The sequence below is a fragment of the Temnothorax longispinosus genome, chromosome 2 (assembly GCF_030848805.1).
Source record: "Temnothorax longispinosus isolate EJ_2023e chromosome 2, Tlon_JGU_v1, whole genome shotgun sequence".
NCBI lineage: Eukaryota > Metazoa > Arthropoda > Insecta > Hymenoptera > Formicidae > Temnothorax > Temnothorax longispinosus.
Genome location: NC_092359.1, coordinates 20,283,670 through 20,299,810, shown reverse-complemented (window position 1 = coordinate 20,299,810; position 16,141 = coordinate 20,283,670). Strand labels below are relative to the sequence as shown.

The 16,141-nt window shown below is 41.5% G+C and overlaps 1 protein-coding gene across 6 annotated transcripts in view; it reads right to left on the bottom strand.

Moving 5' to 3' along the window:
• Positions 1-16,141, bottom strand: part of LOC139808595 (uncharacterized) — a 128,336-nt gene that overhangs the window by 110,888 nt on the left and 1,307 nt on the right. For 2 of the 6 annotated variants that reach the window (XM_071770740.1, XM_071770742.1), the window contains exon 1: positions 12,362-12,643. The exons of 2 other annotated variants lie outside the window; for them this stretch is intronic. In XM_071770740.1, the coding sequence (XP_071626841.1) occupies positions 12,362-12,391 (30 nt within the window). In that variant the 5' untranslated portion in view covers positions 12,392-12,643. Of the gene's footprint in view, positions 1-7,962; positions 8,134-12,361; positions 12,644-16,141 lie in introns of those variants that run through there. 2 more of the 6 variants (XM_071770737.1, XM_071770738.1) reach the window with 2 other exon arrangements.

The following is a 16,141-nucleotide window of genomic DNA, read 5'->3' as shown; positions in this document are numbered from 1 at the left end:
AGAGAAAGTAATATTATAATGCTGATGCGGTATTTATAGACGCACGAAATTGTCAACGACGAGGAACGTGGCGAAGCGATTTTGTGAATCCGACAGCGTGCATTCTGATATTTATGCGCAATGAAAACAACGATAAGATACGAGGCGTACAACGCGCCGGAGAAATAGATTACGTTAAGTGACGCATTCGATTGTCGATCGAAAATCGAGAGCTGCTGCGAGAGAATCGCAGCTTCGGTAAAAATTCAGTTTTCATTTTTCAATAAACAAAAAAAGCCGTAGAAAATGGCAAAATTGCGTCGCGCCACATTTCGCGTTTCCTTTTTGCAACGAAAAAGAAAAAAAAAAGAGAGAAGAATAAAGCGCAGTCATTATTGTATATCGGAGCAACGAGATCTGGAGTTGTAATAATATTAATCCATATTACTGGATCGAGCACACAATACTGTCTCATCGGATTCATTTTTGCATTTACATGCAGTTTCGCGCAGATATAATGCAATGCGCTATTGCAGTTAGGATTTCCCAATCGCGCACGGTTGGAGAAGTGAATGTGCGGGGAGAAGAGGAGAAGAGAAGAGGGGGAGTACTCTGTCTACCGGGCTCTCTCTCTCTCTCTCTCTCTCTCTCTCTCTCTCTCTCTTTCTCTTTCTTCCTCTGTATACGAGTGTTACGGGAGGTGGAGGGAAAGAAGACAGAGAAGAGGGGCTGCTATCTACGCTCGCACGCGACCTACGCATGCGCATACAAACGCACACGCACACGCAGGCACGCACGGCATACGTGTTATACATTTCGATATCGCATTATTATTAAATCCTCTAAAGCAAAAAAAAAAGAAGAAAAACATTGAACGGCCGTGAGTGCGCGCGCGCACGAATTGCGTTTATTCCTCTTTATCTCGCGTAATTGTAAAATTAAATCGGAACGCGTCGTTCGGTCGCGTCGTAAAATTAACGCCTCGTGATAGGCACGACGATTGAGAAACTTTCCGGGACAAGGTAGATCGTTATCTTTCCCCAAATTTTTTTTTCTTTCGAATATATACTCGCTCGCTCGCGAGTCCCTCGTGTGTAAAACGTAATAAACTTGACTCGAGCCTTTTATAAATTTAAAACACTGCTTAACTCGCGTTACGAGCCTCAGACTCGAATTAATCCGCGCCATTAACGGCAACGCTGTTGAACAACACTCTCGAGATAATGACGTTTACGTTACCGCGTAACGCGAGAAAGAGGGAGATATATATATATATATATTTTTTTTTTTAATAAAAATTATAAAAAAGATATGTAATTTTATAAATTCCATTTTTAGTAGCTCCACACACTAGTTCCGTCGCGCCGAGTCGTTTAATTTATATTATTCTTCGTTATTTTTCATTTCTGTTCTTTATGAAGAGATTTATCTTGTCCGCGCCATCCCCGTGCCGCGCACCCGTCCCTTCTCTACCGATGTGCTTTTCCCCCCTCTCTTTCTCTTCCCTCCTCGCGGCACAGATCCGACTCTTTCCGAGCATCTTTCCTCTCACCTACGTACTCACTCCATCGACTGGATTCAATTCACTTTTCTCCGAGGAGCAACTCTCGCTGGGTGACTTTTCGCCTCGTTTATTTACTTCTTCCGGCTTGCACTAGGCATTTCCGAATATGAGCGAAATTCGCGTTCGGCGAATAAGAAAGAATACAATATGAGAATCCATATAACATCCGAATAATCCGAAATTTCCTTCAAGTACATTTGTTATCGATTTGCTTATACGTCCATTTTTTTAATTTATCTCTTAAAATTAGAATTAAAATTAATATAAGATAAAAATTATTGTATTAGCGTAATAGAACTAGAAAATTAATATTTTAAGCAATTCTAAAGTAAAAAGTTTTTTCTTCAATTTACAAAGCGTAAAAATGTACAAGCTACGTATAAAAAATATTAACATTTAAAAATCGTAGCGTTATTTACGTACAACATGGTAATCTGAAGATTTCGATGTAAAAGAGATTACATTCGATATAAAAGAGGATTATATATAGCAAATAGCACCAAAGCTAAGTATACACAGAGTTTACGACTCATACGATAACATCAAAAAACATTTTTTTTTCCTTGGGGAATACTTGTGAAACACGTTAAAAGTGCGTAGACAGAGAGAAAGAACAAGAAGGCGGAGCGAAAATAAGTGGAAGAGAGAAAATGTGCTGGATACGAGGGGGACCACAGAGTTTTGTTGAAGACAAAAAACTGTTCCATGGATGGCCGCTATATACTCGTATCCCAGTCGCCGACACTCCAGGGACATCGCGTTAAATAAACTGACACTCAAAAAGCAAGCGAACTGACAGTTCGAAGGCAAGCGAAAATCACAAATCTCAGGAGGTGCTTTTGTAATGAGGTTTAGGCATTCTAGCGCATTTTGAAAGCAAAATATTCATTATTCGCCGAACACTAAGCGAGTATACTGAAAGTACACGGATACATTGATTTCGCATCTTGATTCGACTCGATTGGCAAGTAATTGACGCGCTGTTTATTCTTTTCCGCGCACTCCACACCATCGCGATAACGATATTTGTGCAGCGAGTTAACGCACTCGCTAGGCGTAGCCGGCGACACAACCGAATGCATTTCGTTTCATCGCTCCATCGATTATCAACGTCGATAATGTATTCGGGGAATTGCGGGGATTGTGTATACACACTCGGTTTCTATTAGGCCGAAAAAGTAACGCGAGAACTACTCGCGATTTCCGCTCTTTCTGCATGAAACCTTATGATAGAGGAAGAGAGAGAGAGCGAAGGGGTGAGAGGGAGAGACGAAAGAGGGGACGAGGAGAGAAAGAGAGAGGCGAGGCGGAGTGAGAGGGGGCGCACTACACGGAGGAGTAATTTCCCGCCTTATAGATGCTGCACGACGATCGTATCTCGTCGCGTCGCGCGCGCGCCGCATTCACAGAATGTTATGCACGCGTGCATACGCGTTACTTGCCTTTTTCTCGCGCGGATGTTTCTCTCGCGGAACGTATAAACGCGCGAGCGCGTGCGCCGTACGGCGCGCACGCACGTGACACACGTAGAAATGTGTGTGTTTGCATACGCACACACGCGCGTGTGTATATGCAAACACGCGCGATATAGAAGAGAAAGAGAAAGAAAGAGAATGAAAGAAAGAAGCGATTAACGTTTATATTACATTTTGCAAAAAAGCAGCCGGATCGATAAAAACCTACCCCTCTCCGTGAGGGGCGTATTATTTTTCAGAATAGTTCAATTTACCATTTCTCTCTCTCTCTCTCTCTCTCTCTCTCTCGCTCGCTCTTTTTTTAATAATAAACGACGGGGATATTTTATCACTTTTTTGTTTGCTTGTTTTGCCGGGTCCTGCGTCGGATAGGAGGAGTAGGCGATCGATAGAATGCGCGCGAATGGCGGACAGGAATTTTCGGAGGCACGCAATAATGCAATGCGATTGAACGTTTTATTATCCTGAAAATAGAGTCGTCGTCGCTCGTGTTCCGTTGCGACGCGCGACGCGCGGTATACAGAATGATTATCATAACTGTCACGAAGGTATAACAGATACGTTATCGCCGATTATGCCCGATTCATCCGTACGCGAAAGGTGGGCAAACAATTTTTTTTACAACGCGATAATTAATAGTAGCAACGGAAAAAAAAAGGTACAAAAAATCGTTATCAAGAATTAACAACAACGCGTTTCATCATTGTCCTCGTCACTGAAAATTCCCAGCTCCGTTCGCGTCTGTGCGTACGTGATTAAAAATCTAAGAAAAGATAACGGGGCGCCATTGCGATCTTATAAATCAGCATTATTATAAATCACCATTTCGCGGCAAGGCTAACCAGACTGACGCGTGTACAGTTGCATCAGATAGAAGGCATGGCGGGTTCGTGTTTCGCAATTCATTCGCCGGTGGCGTTGAAATAATTTTGGAAACGATAGTACCCCACACGTCGAATTATATTTGCGGACAATATTAGGTGCATTGCGTTATCGTTATTTTTAAATAAACAATTATTGCTGTATCAGCAAGAATACATATTCAATTCGTGTGACATCGAGTCTGATAAATCGCGATTAATTAGTTACGCGCACGTTTTTACTCGAGATATCGATTTCTCTTGCAACATATTAACACACAGTTATTGATTTATCGCTTCTGCCAAGATTAAAATGTGGCGTGGAAACATCACTAAGTCTTATTATTGTTATTGACAGGAAAATGCATTATTTAGTAACTTATTTAGTAACTACTACGTCGCGATAAAAAATGCGCGTTACGATCTCTAACGCAATCATACGGCATACGTGTCGTTTAGATAAAACCGGTTTCTATTATGCGACAACAGGAGAAAAAATCGCCGAACATCGCCGTAACATCGTTTACCAGATACGTCGTCTTGTTTGAATTATTTGTTAAAGCTCGCCGCGGAATTGTGAGTCCATTAACGAAACACCGCGGCTATATACATGCAAGAGAAACGAAGACACGGTTCTAGCAGACTGCCTGCCTTTTCGGAAAAGCTTGGCACAATAATAGAATACATTTTCCATTGGTCCAATTCCCAGCAGTAATTACATCGGGCCTTTCTATCGGCTTTGCCACCGTACGTCGTTTCCGTCCTCTCATCCTCCCTCGCGCGCCGCCCACCCTCACTGCACCATTCTCGCCCCTGTCTCACCCCCGTCGCGTCCCCGAACACATCGCCGTCAAAGCAAAAATTGCTTCTGTACACATTTTCGGTGAATTCTCGCGGCTCTTTGCTCGCTCGCGAGCAACGACGCTCGTTATAAAAATAAAGATTTTGTTTCGGGCGCGAATCAAAAGTCAGACTGTCGAAAGTCGAACTAAAACGTTTAATCAACGTCGATCAATAGCGTTATTTATTACGGTCGTTGCCGCGATGTAAAGCAAGGACTGCGAAGTAGAAACTTAATTAAGATTAATAAGAGAGACGTTATATTTAATAAGCGACAGAGAGAAAAGTGGTACTTTCGTCGATGCGCCAGCGTATCGATTTTAGCGGCACGCGCGGAAGCACCCTGTCTCCGTCGATCCCTCGTGAACGAAATGCTTATCGTCGATTGAACAATTTTCCCACTTGACCCGATTCGGCGCGGAGCTTTAGAACTTCAATTCTTTACGCAGAGAACGCTTTGAAAATGAGTAAGAAAAATAGTGAGATGGACGGAATCGGCATTGTCGCGATCACAATGCAGCCGGGTAATTGACTGCAGAGCAATTTTGTAATTGTATGCAAATCCGGGAAGCTTGAAATTATTCAATTCAGCTGCACAAAGTCTCTCTCTAGGCTTCGTTTCCATAATTATGTTAACAAGATAGACAAAGCTGCTCTAAACAATTTATTCGATCATTTCGTAGCGGACGATTAAACAATGTCGCAATTGTAATATTCGAATATTCAAGAAAAATGTATGTTCAATAAGTCATGTGTCAATTCGTTAAAAAATAGCGTAAAAGAATATTATGAACACTATTTTTCAAAATTTTTTTACATCAAATTTTTTTATTTCAAGTTTTAATAAAATCAATTATTGTATTGTATTTTATTTAATTAAGTTTATAAATAAAAATAATGTATGCTTTAATAAAATATTTTAATAATGATTTTGCGATGAATATTACATATTAATCTTAAAACATCAATATTATTTTTTTAAAGTAATTTTTTCATCATTTTTAGAATAATAAACGATTTCAGTTTTTCTGTGATAAAAGAATATTGTAAAGCCTCATAAATGCTTATCTACATTTATCAGATTTTATTGTCTTTTAAGTAATTAAGTTTTTGTGCCATTAACGATTTGCTACATAACTCTGGGATAAAAAATTTCACGTCATTGTATAAACGTTAAATACATTCCAAAACAGATAATTTAATACATTATAGATTTATTATTATTTTACCTAATAATATTTGCAAATAATACAATTTCCAGGGACAATTAATCAAGGTTCACAATAAAACTGAGCCGCGACGCAAAAAAAAACTGTCCTTTATAAATCGCGAGTAAACAAATGGAAATTCCGAAAACTTGGACACCGGCATGCTCGAACGCGGAATTAATCTGTTTTCCTGGAAAGCCACTCATCGCGTTTGCACTCTACCAATTAAATATCATACAGCCATTCGTTGAAAATGGAACCAGATAATGGATACAGTGTCGCAGGTCGATACTGCGCAATCAGGACACAGCGCAGTATTCTCTCTCTCTCTCTCTCTCTCCCCCGCTTACAGCTTACATAACTAATATTCTGTTACAATGGAATACGCACGTATTCGTTCGCACGTCTCTCGGCACAGAGAGCCGTCGATTTTGAGTCATGTCTAAAAATATCAATTAGATGGATGCATTCGGTTGTTTATGCGCGAGGTTGTCGAAGATCTCTTCTCGGTCGCGATACGGTTTCGTCGTCGTGATTCGATAGATCATAGCAGGCATCAATGCGATACCCAGTACGAGAATCTAGGAAATTTACTGCCAATTACTTTTTGCCTTGTGTACGGATATCTCATTCCCCCGTGACTACCTGCCAGACTACGTTGGAAACTGCTGGATGAGGAAAGGGAACGGCGAACGAAGGAGGAAAGAGAGAAACCGAGAGCAAAGGAAAAGCCCGAGACGACGATGTAAACGCTTAACCGGCTAGACTATATTCGGCCGCTAAATATGCACTAAGCTTTCTTCGCATCGGCGCGGCGCGTCGCGCTGCAGAAATAAAGAACTCGATCGACACGTGTGTGGGCTATATAAATGCAGCATGAAAATCTCAAATGATTTGAATATTATATTGAGCTGAAGTATTTCTGATCGTTAAAAAGTGGAATTATCTTCTATTTATGCGCACATTTTCTATTTTTGAAATATTGGATATTTAAATAACTAAAAAAGAGAGAGAGAGAGAGAAAGAATAAAACTTGTTCATTCTCATAAACCAGAACTCATAACATAAACTCAAAACATAAACCAGAACTCATAGCAAATAAAAAACTGTAAAGAAAATTTTGCTATTCATATATGTTTGCTGAAAATTACTTTTAAAAAATCCATAACTCGGATTATACACGAAGAGAGAGATTTATTACGTGTATCGTGAATTCTGAATACTCTGTATAAATGTAAACACGCAGACGCTCGTGAAAAGATATATCGCTGAGAAGATTATTATAATCTACCGCAAGCCATTCATATCGCATTTAGCGAAATGGCGAAATCTCGGCTCGAACAATGACGTAACGATCGTTCCTGAACTTCTCACGGTTTCGTCGATTTCTCCTGATTCACAACATGTACGAAAGGTATCGATTAAATCGCCAAAACACTAGGAGGTACATAGGTTTTATTTAGTACTTTGGCAAAACGCTTGATTTTACGTTTAGAGTCATTACGCAAATGCAATTTCTTCGCGCTTTACGATAGATTGCAGGAAAATTTCGCAACAGCATCGTCATTCGAAACACATACACTTCTAATCTTTACTCGTCATTGAATTCAATTTTGCAGATTAAAAAACAATAAAGAACAAAAAAATAAAATATAATATCAATACTGAAATAAAACTGTAGAAACACTAACAATATTGATTAAGATTGTTATTAGTGTAAAGATATGTAATATCACTAATAATAATAATCTTTATATTGTTAACTCGTAATTATTTTTTATTTATTAATATACCAATATTAAAAATTATTAATATCCTCGTTAATATCTAATAAATTATTAATTATTAATTTTATAATATTGAATATTATTAATAAATTATAAATTTAATTAACAATAAATTATTAATTATAAATTTAATATATAGATATGTATTATTATATATGAACTACATTATACAAAATATGAATTATTAAAATTGTACACTAATATGTATATGCATTTCATAATAAATTCTAATATTTATTTCATACTCACTATATCTTGTATCTGCATTTCATTACGGCTCGATTCTGAGGCGCATAATCGTACAGCTCATCGAGCGAAGTATTTTGTACATAACGCGGAAGGTTCACCGACGAATTTCGTGAGAAAGCGCGAGGAGAGAATGTTGCCGAGACTCATTAAGGCCGTTTTAGAGCGGGTGACGATACCGAAGCGGGAGAGAGCAGCTCGATAAGAGCGTACGTGTCAAGGCTGAATAAACATTAATTCAACTGTACAATGCGCCGCGCGACGCGACGTCAGGCGAAAAAGAAAAAAGAATAAAGAACAAATCGCGCTTTATCGCCGTTTTAAGCGCGGACAAACAGACGTCTAATTGTTAGAAATCGGCGCCGAGTTTCACTCTCTTTTTCTACAAAAGCGCCGATGTATGATTTAGCCAATTCTGCGAGTAGCGGGCCATCGATTGGCGCTGAATCGCGTTATATGTGTAATGTAGACGACGCGTACAAAGGAAGAAGATACAGGTGTTAGATATACCTGGGATCGATAGCAATGTAAATGTTTTATGGCTACAATTATAAAGGTGCAGCATCTTCATGTTGTATATCTCTATCGCGTTATCTTCAAGAAAAAGCGAAATATAAAATTTAAAATATGATAAGAGCAATTTAAAAACGCGCGTTGCCGCAGCGCTCACGAGAAAGTTTGAAAAGTTATAATTTGCCTTTTTTTTTTAATTTAATTCGTTACACAACGTGTATATACGTTTGCAATTTATATCGAAGGCGTTACGGGCGGCGGGCGGCTTGGGCGAAATTTATTCATTTAAATCGCCCAGCGAGCACGGTACATGTATGTAGCACATAACTACGGAATTAGATCTTATATTATTTATCGGCGATTCGGCGCTCGCGATAATGCAGCTCGGGAACTTTCACAGATAACGGGGCGCACGGTCATAATTCATGTAGATATAGAAGAATTAAGTCAACATATGCGATCGCCCTCCTTTTATATTGCTACCGTGGTTTTTGTCTTTTTCTTCTTTTTTTTTTCACTTTTTCGTTTCGGCCGATTGAAACGAGCAATATAATCGCGCGGACGTACACTCGCGTATAGATGTACAGTCTGATCAGCAAGTAAGCCGTACACCGTACGGGACAATAATTTGTTATTGATCGATAAGAGGGATATCGTAAATAAAAAGTATCGCAGGGCACAGCGTCCGCCGGGAAAGCAAAAATCGTCGTAGTCAATTGTATAATACAAACGTGATCGAATAAGAGAATCTGAATAACTTACAATACTCTCTCGTGAATTAATTGTAAGTCGTTATAAAATACCGTTAAATATTCGCTCGCGATAAATCATATAACGGGGATGTTGAGATATTCTTGAATTAACTGTAGAATGCAATTTGATAAATGTAGGTAAAAAGCGTATGGATTTTACTGCGCAATAAAATGAGTATTACTTTTGAAATAAGATCTTTTATAAAACGTATAAGCGCGCTAATGCAGGTACGTAGCAAACGAATCGGAAAAAGGAAGGTAGAATGGTAAGTAATATGGAGCGAAATGTAAAAAGATTTAACGAGAAATGTAGAAGGAATTATATTACGATTATAACCGTGGAATATCAATGCGCGGGACAGAAATGGAAGGTGACATTCTCATCTCGGCGAGGCAGCCTATCGATCGGCGGTATAGGAAAGAAAAATTATATGTTAATTGTCTCATTAAGGAAAAAAAAAGGAAAAATAAGAAGGAACAATCTGATACAACGTTAATGACGAAATATTATTCAACCCGATGCTGCATTTACGATTCGCACCGACGTGAATATTATCGAGGCACCGATAGAATCGGATATATATATACAAAGCAATAAATAATGGAAATAATAATTCTCTAATAACAGCGCGGCGGACTTTAAATAGCAATGACGCGTCCGCGTAATTGCGAGGACGATCATAGCGAGCTAACGTGACTAATGATTCAAAGTGGAAAAGCATTCGGTACCTTTATCTCCGTAATGACAAAATTTCTACGACGACACGGCCCGAATCTAGATTAAATCGCCCGTTAGCAAATGACCGATGTTCATATACGTGCTTTCACGATTATTCATCTAGCGCTGCAATTGTATCGCAGTAAAATTCATAGGCGCCGCCCGTTATGTTTGCGGCGGTAATCACGATAACTGGCGCTCGCGAATGTTGGCGTTATACATCCGCGAAACTAAATAAACAGCGAATTATTTCAACGCGCGAGTGGAGTCGATTAAAAAATAAAAAATAAAAAAAAGAAGATAGAAAGGAAAAACACGATACGCGTGATAACGCGCTTATTATTACAGAAGGACATTTATGTAAACCACTATACATAAATATTTGTAGAGCCGAGAGCAAAGTGCCTCGCATTTATCACAAACGCATTTATCGACACACAGATATTTTACATTGTGATATTCAGCATTTAATTTGTACTCTTTTTTTCCCCGATATGTATTTATAATATTATAAAAAAGTTATTCGTGATATCTTCGCGTTTAAATAATATTAGTCCGGTAAATATTATTTACGATTAACCTTCGCGATTCTATTTGACGTTGAGATTATTATTAGTTACACGAGCAAGTTCTTTTTCTTTTAAATATTAATTATTAGTGTTAGGGTTACAAGCTATTTAATTATTTACCTCGGGAAAAAGTCACGGTACAATATAAGTCGCGCCTACGTTGAATTGATTTCATAACTTTCTTGCTTAGAATCGCGGTCAGCCAGACTTTCTGGCGTGACTGTACCCCCTCCCGACTAATTTTACCGATTAGAATTTTAGCATGATGTACAGTCCGCGGCAGAATTTCCGAGTGTTAGCGGCTTCCTCGCCTGGTAGTTTTCCCTCGCTATGCAGTGCCACGCGGCACAATATCTAATCGCACGTATTCATTAACTCTATTACATTGAAACGACGTCACAGCGATCGCGGTTCGGCGCGCGGGGGGGGGGGACACGGAGGAGGAGCTTTAATTTTAATACGATTTCGTGGGATGACGATGACGATCGTCAAAATCGTGATGCACCGCGTAGATCAACTAAAACGAGCTCTCCGCATAATTCGTCAACAATGTTTGGAATTTTTCGATGGTGATACGCGCGAGTGAATCATCGCGCGCTCGTCGCGTCTTGTTTCGCGCCGGCGCACGTTATCACGCGACTGAATAAAAGATTCTTATCGCCCGCTCCTTATTTTGACGAGAATCTAGCGTGCGCTCCAACGAGAGTCTAAAAGGAGAAATCTGAGCTTTACACCGATTAAACGGTTTAGAGAGGGAGGGGGAGTGGAGGGATACAACCTTGACGCCGCGGTTGAGGCGACAATTTGATGAAGAGCACGATACGGCTTACCAAAAATTTCGCGTTTATACATCAGACTAAAATTGCATCAGACGTGACGCGCCAGATATTCCAGTCGAATATTATACAAACGACAATATGCAATTTCATATTGCGATAAACGATTCCTAATCTTCGGTTAATTAACCATTGTGTCGACAGACGAATCCGTCATCACTCTCTCTTTCTCGATCTCTCATAATGCAATTCAGGCTTCGTGAGCTTTACGAAGCTACAAAAGTAAATTTCATTAAGGCAGCAGTGGGTACTTCCGTTTAATGTCGTTAGCTAAGAGAAATGGAAAATAAAAGAGGTCGAAAAAGAGACGAGGCGGGTCAAGTCGACTTCGAGGATTTAGATTAACGGCTTTAATATTTACAGACATTGACGCGGTGCTACGATGAAAAGGCTGGAGAGATAAGCGAGAGGACAGGGTAGGGAGAGGAGAGTGGGGGAGAGCAAGGCAGATTCTATGGATGGATAATGGGTGGCACAAAAAGATCAATAAATGCACGCACGTCCGCGCGAGCTATAAATTCGAATAAATACGCCGGTGAAACTTTTTCCATCAACGTGATTAATTTTGTTTTTATTCTATTCGCTCCCAGAGTTATTCTATATTTCAATCAAAAAGTAGCAGCTTCGTAATTACACACATATATATAAATATAATATATTATAATATATATAAAAAACATATTATAATATTTTAATTATTATACATATCTCATATAATATATATATATATATATATATATATATATATTTAAAATATATATAATTTATATATTTATATATAATATATTTATGTATATATTTTGTGTGTGTGTACACACATATATGTATGTATGTATGTATATCTGTAGTTCAAGATAGTAAGATCGTAAGATTCAATTTTGAAGAACAACTCTTCACGCATAAATTGTAATTAAATTCAACCAGCAAGCACCGTCTCGCAGAGCCGCGGTAATTTTGCGACGAACGATTGAAAATCGCTTCAAGTGCACAATGAATTGATACGTAGAGGGGTACCTGCGCGCGGCCGCATTGTAAAGAAAACATTTTTCCACGACGAAAAAGAGCGAACCCCGTCCGTCCTACAGTCCCCTTTTGTACAGCGTACTTTTGACCGCGTTCTCCAGCGCTCTGTCGCTCGCACTCGGCTATTGTCAGCACCTGGGGGCACCTGTCCTAGCCTCGGTCGGCTGAATTTGATTCGCCTTGTACAACTCGGCCTGCATACGCGCGTCGTTGTGCGCGTGCGCGTATACACACACACACACACACACACACACAAAACACGGAGACAGAGGCGAGCGCGATCCCGATGATTTCACACAGAGATACAGGCGTGTAAACATGTCGGATATGCGACTCCACGTAACAGGCAACGTATGCACGCGCGATTACTGGATAAATTAATATAAAAAAGGTTACTTGGAAAACAGCCGAGACAAAAAGAAACTCGTCTACGTGCTCCGCCTTCGCGCTAATAGGAACAACAGTTTCCGCATGCAGGTGCAAACATGCACGCGCTGCGCGCGGGGGCGGGGAATATATTTGTGGCGTGCGTGTGTCTCCTGATATATTATAATTACAAATTTAAGCGGGGAATTAGCAATTTTCTAGCTGCAACGGAATATTGCCGGCCGCCGCGCCGCCGCGCACTGTGAATGCGTATATAACATTTAATTATACATTATAATTGTGATTTATGGAGAAATATAGAAGCGAAGAAATATATGTATATCATTCTCTGGCAAAACCAATAATAATTCATGAATAAATGGATAAATGCAAACACACTACATTTGCATTGTTTAAACAACGATAATATTAATAAAAATAACGATATTTCGTCGCGATGATACGTAAGTGGGATTGCGGTTAAAAAAAAAAGGGCCTGGAGAGAATTAAAATAAATAAGTTACGCTTTTTCCGCGCGATTAGCGTAACGAGAATATTTTAAACTCGCGTTCAAAACGTCACGCTTAACGTATGTGACGTCCCCCTACCGCTTACGTGCGATGAACCGTGTGATATTCCGAGAGTTAATGTTATGATATCACAGAGAGCTTAATGCTCGATACAATTTCGAAAACAGAAATCGACAGAGAGTCGCGATTAAAGTAGCGTTAGGTAACCTTGCGCGTAAATAAACCGCGAGAAAACGGCTCGGGCGGCTTTATTACTCTCGAAGAGAATTGCCGCGTCATCGCGGCAAATTTCGAAACGTATTTTCTATCGCGAGCGGACCGATTGCGCACGCGGACACAATCCTCGGCTCCGATCGTCCGGGGAAAAAAAAAACACGACGTCGATCTTTATCGAGCGACGTAATACTTACGTCGGTGTCGCATTTGTCGCGCAACGTCGAAATGCAACGGTATACTAAAATTTAGTATTTTTCTTTTTTACCGCCGCGACTCTTTTCATACGTATAGGAGGCATCGATCTTCGCCCCGCGCGCGCGCGCGCGCGAAAAACACAAAAGGCGACACGAGAGAATTCGCCAGTGCTATTATTTCCTATACGCGTTACTTTACCGATCCGTTTGCGAAACGGTGCATCTCGCGCTAGTAAATACGTGACATTATAAATGCAGCTGCGTGACCTTCTTCGCGACATTTTATTTCACGTATCTCGCAATCCTTTCGTGAGCTAAATGTAAAAATAATCGCGGAGAAGGTCGGGGGGCGGCGCATATATAAAATCCTACCGCGCGCGGCGTTTATCCGATTTTGGCGCGAAAAATTTATTTCGCAGGGGCGGGGGAGGGGGGGGGCGAGGAAAAGAAAGAGGGAGAGAGAATTCGAGCGAATTAGGCGCGACGACATAAATCACTCCCGCCATTGTTTTCGAACCGCGCGAAATTTTACTTCCGCGCGCGCGCGCGCGCGGATTCGTTTGCAGCTCCGATCGCGCAAAACCGAGCGAAAGCAAGGACAACTTGAATCGCGCGGCGGCGGCGGCGATCGTCTTCCACCTTGGAATTTGATTTCGTCGTAGAATTCGTTCGCGGGAGAGACGGTTTCAGGCAGGCCGCGGCACCGCTCCATTGTTCGCGCGAGTGAAACACACCGGGAGTGTAACCCACATCAGCGATGAATATAGAAATCGTTAAAAGGCAACATGTATACCGGCGCGACGCGACGGTTACCTCACGATACACGATAATATACCAGTCGTTTCGATATCTCGAGTGCAACTTAAAATACACGCACACGCGCTAACGGACACGCACATTATTTCACATTTTCATATTTCATGTAACAGCAATTTAATTTAATTTACGTAATGTACACTATTCTGGTAACCCCCCTGTTCTGGCAAGATTCCCAAAAATTTAATTCCCCACGCTCTCGAAATAGATAAAACAAGCGATAACGCAATTAAATATGCAGCACCGCCGACACAATAATTGCCGCGATTCCTCGTTTATCGATTTAATTCTCAAACGTATACTTTCAATTCGTCCGCTAGAACGCGAGCGATAGAGACGGGGAGGGAGGGGGGGGGGCACCAGGCGGCGAGGGCGGAGGGGGCGGGGGGGACGGAGAGACCTACAGGCCGGGAAGGGGGGGAGGGGACGAAAAGAGTTCAAGCAGAGCACACCACGCGCGCGGGGGAGAGCACGCCGAAAAAAACTGCACCCGCTAGAAAATCCTGTCACGCGCGCGCGCGCACACACACGCACGCACGCGCGCACGAGGATGTATTTAGTCCGTATAACGTATATTGTCAATGATTGCTTGGCGCGCGCGTATTGCAAGCAAATAGCCGGACCAACGATATATTCCTCCGTAAAGTAAATAAACAAGCTTGCGCGCTCGGGCTCGGAAGAGGGAAACGATGTCGCGGAAAATAACACTTTCCTCGGGTCCGCGACCGATTTTCTCCGCGGACTGTACGTGCCTTTTTCGACAAAGCAGTACGAAAACATTTCTTTTTTTTCCCACCCCCGCCCCCGTCGACGCCGCCGCCGCCACTGCCGCCGCCATCGCCACCGACGACGACGTCGTCGTCGTCGTCGTCGTCCTCGTACGCGATTTTATTCCACAAGATCATCTTAAAAGCAACCGCGCAACCGAAATTGGGTTTGTACGCGGGCCCAATCTTCCCCGAACGCCACGGCACGCGAAAACGCAACCGATATTATTCCGTCCGCAATAACAATGTAACCGTCTATCGATTCTCGGACATATGACAGATAATGCCTCTCTCTCCGCTGCCTCTCTCTATTAGCTTTTGTTTCTCTGTCTCTCTTTTTTTTTCTTCGCATTCTTTTTGATATCGCGCGTAGACATTTGTCACACGGGATGGACCGCGCGCGATATTACTATTCGCCATTCGGTGAAAGCTTGATTCGCGATGGGCGAAGGAGACGCGGGGGGGGGGGAAGCCGAAAACAATGCAATTTCTCATTAAATAGTCGTTAGGACAATGCGAGTTGAGGTGGCTGCGTTAAATCGGGTTAAGGCACATCTATAAATACCTCACTAACTGAGAACGAGAGGGAACGAGATGGAGGAACGGTATAGAGTAGAGTCGGTGCGCGCGCGGGAGCGAGCGAGAGAGAGAGAGAGAGAGAGAGAGAGAGAGAGAGAGAGAGAGAAAAGTACGCCGCGCGAAGCGAGGTGGACGGAGATCGCGCAACGGCAAACGGAGAAAGATACGAGAGGGGAAAGACGGAGCGCGCGAGGCATAGAGCGAGCGAGCGAGAGAGAAAAGTACCGAGAGCGACGGAGAGAGGGAGTAAAAGGCAGAGTCGGCGGGAGACGCGCGAGCGCGAGATAAGGACGGAATCATAAA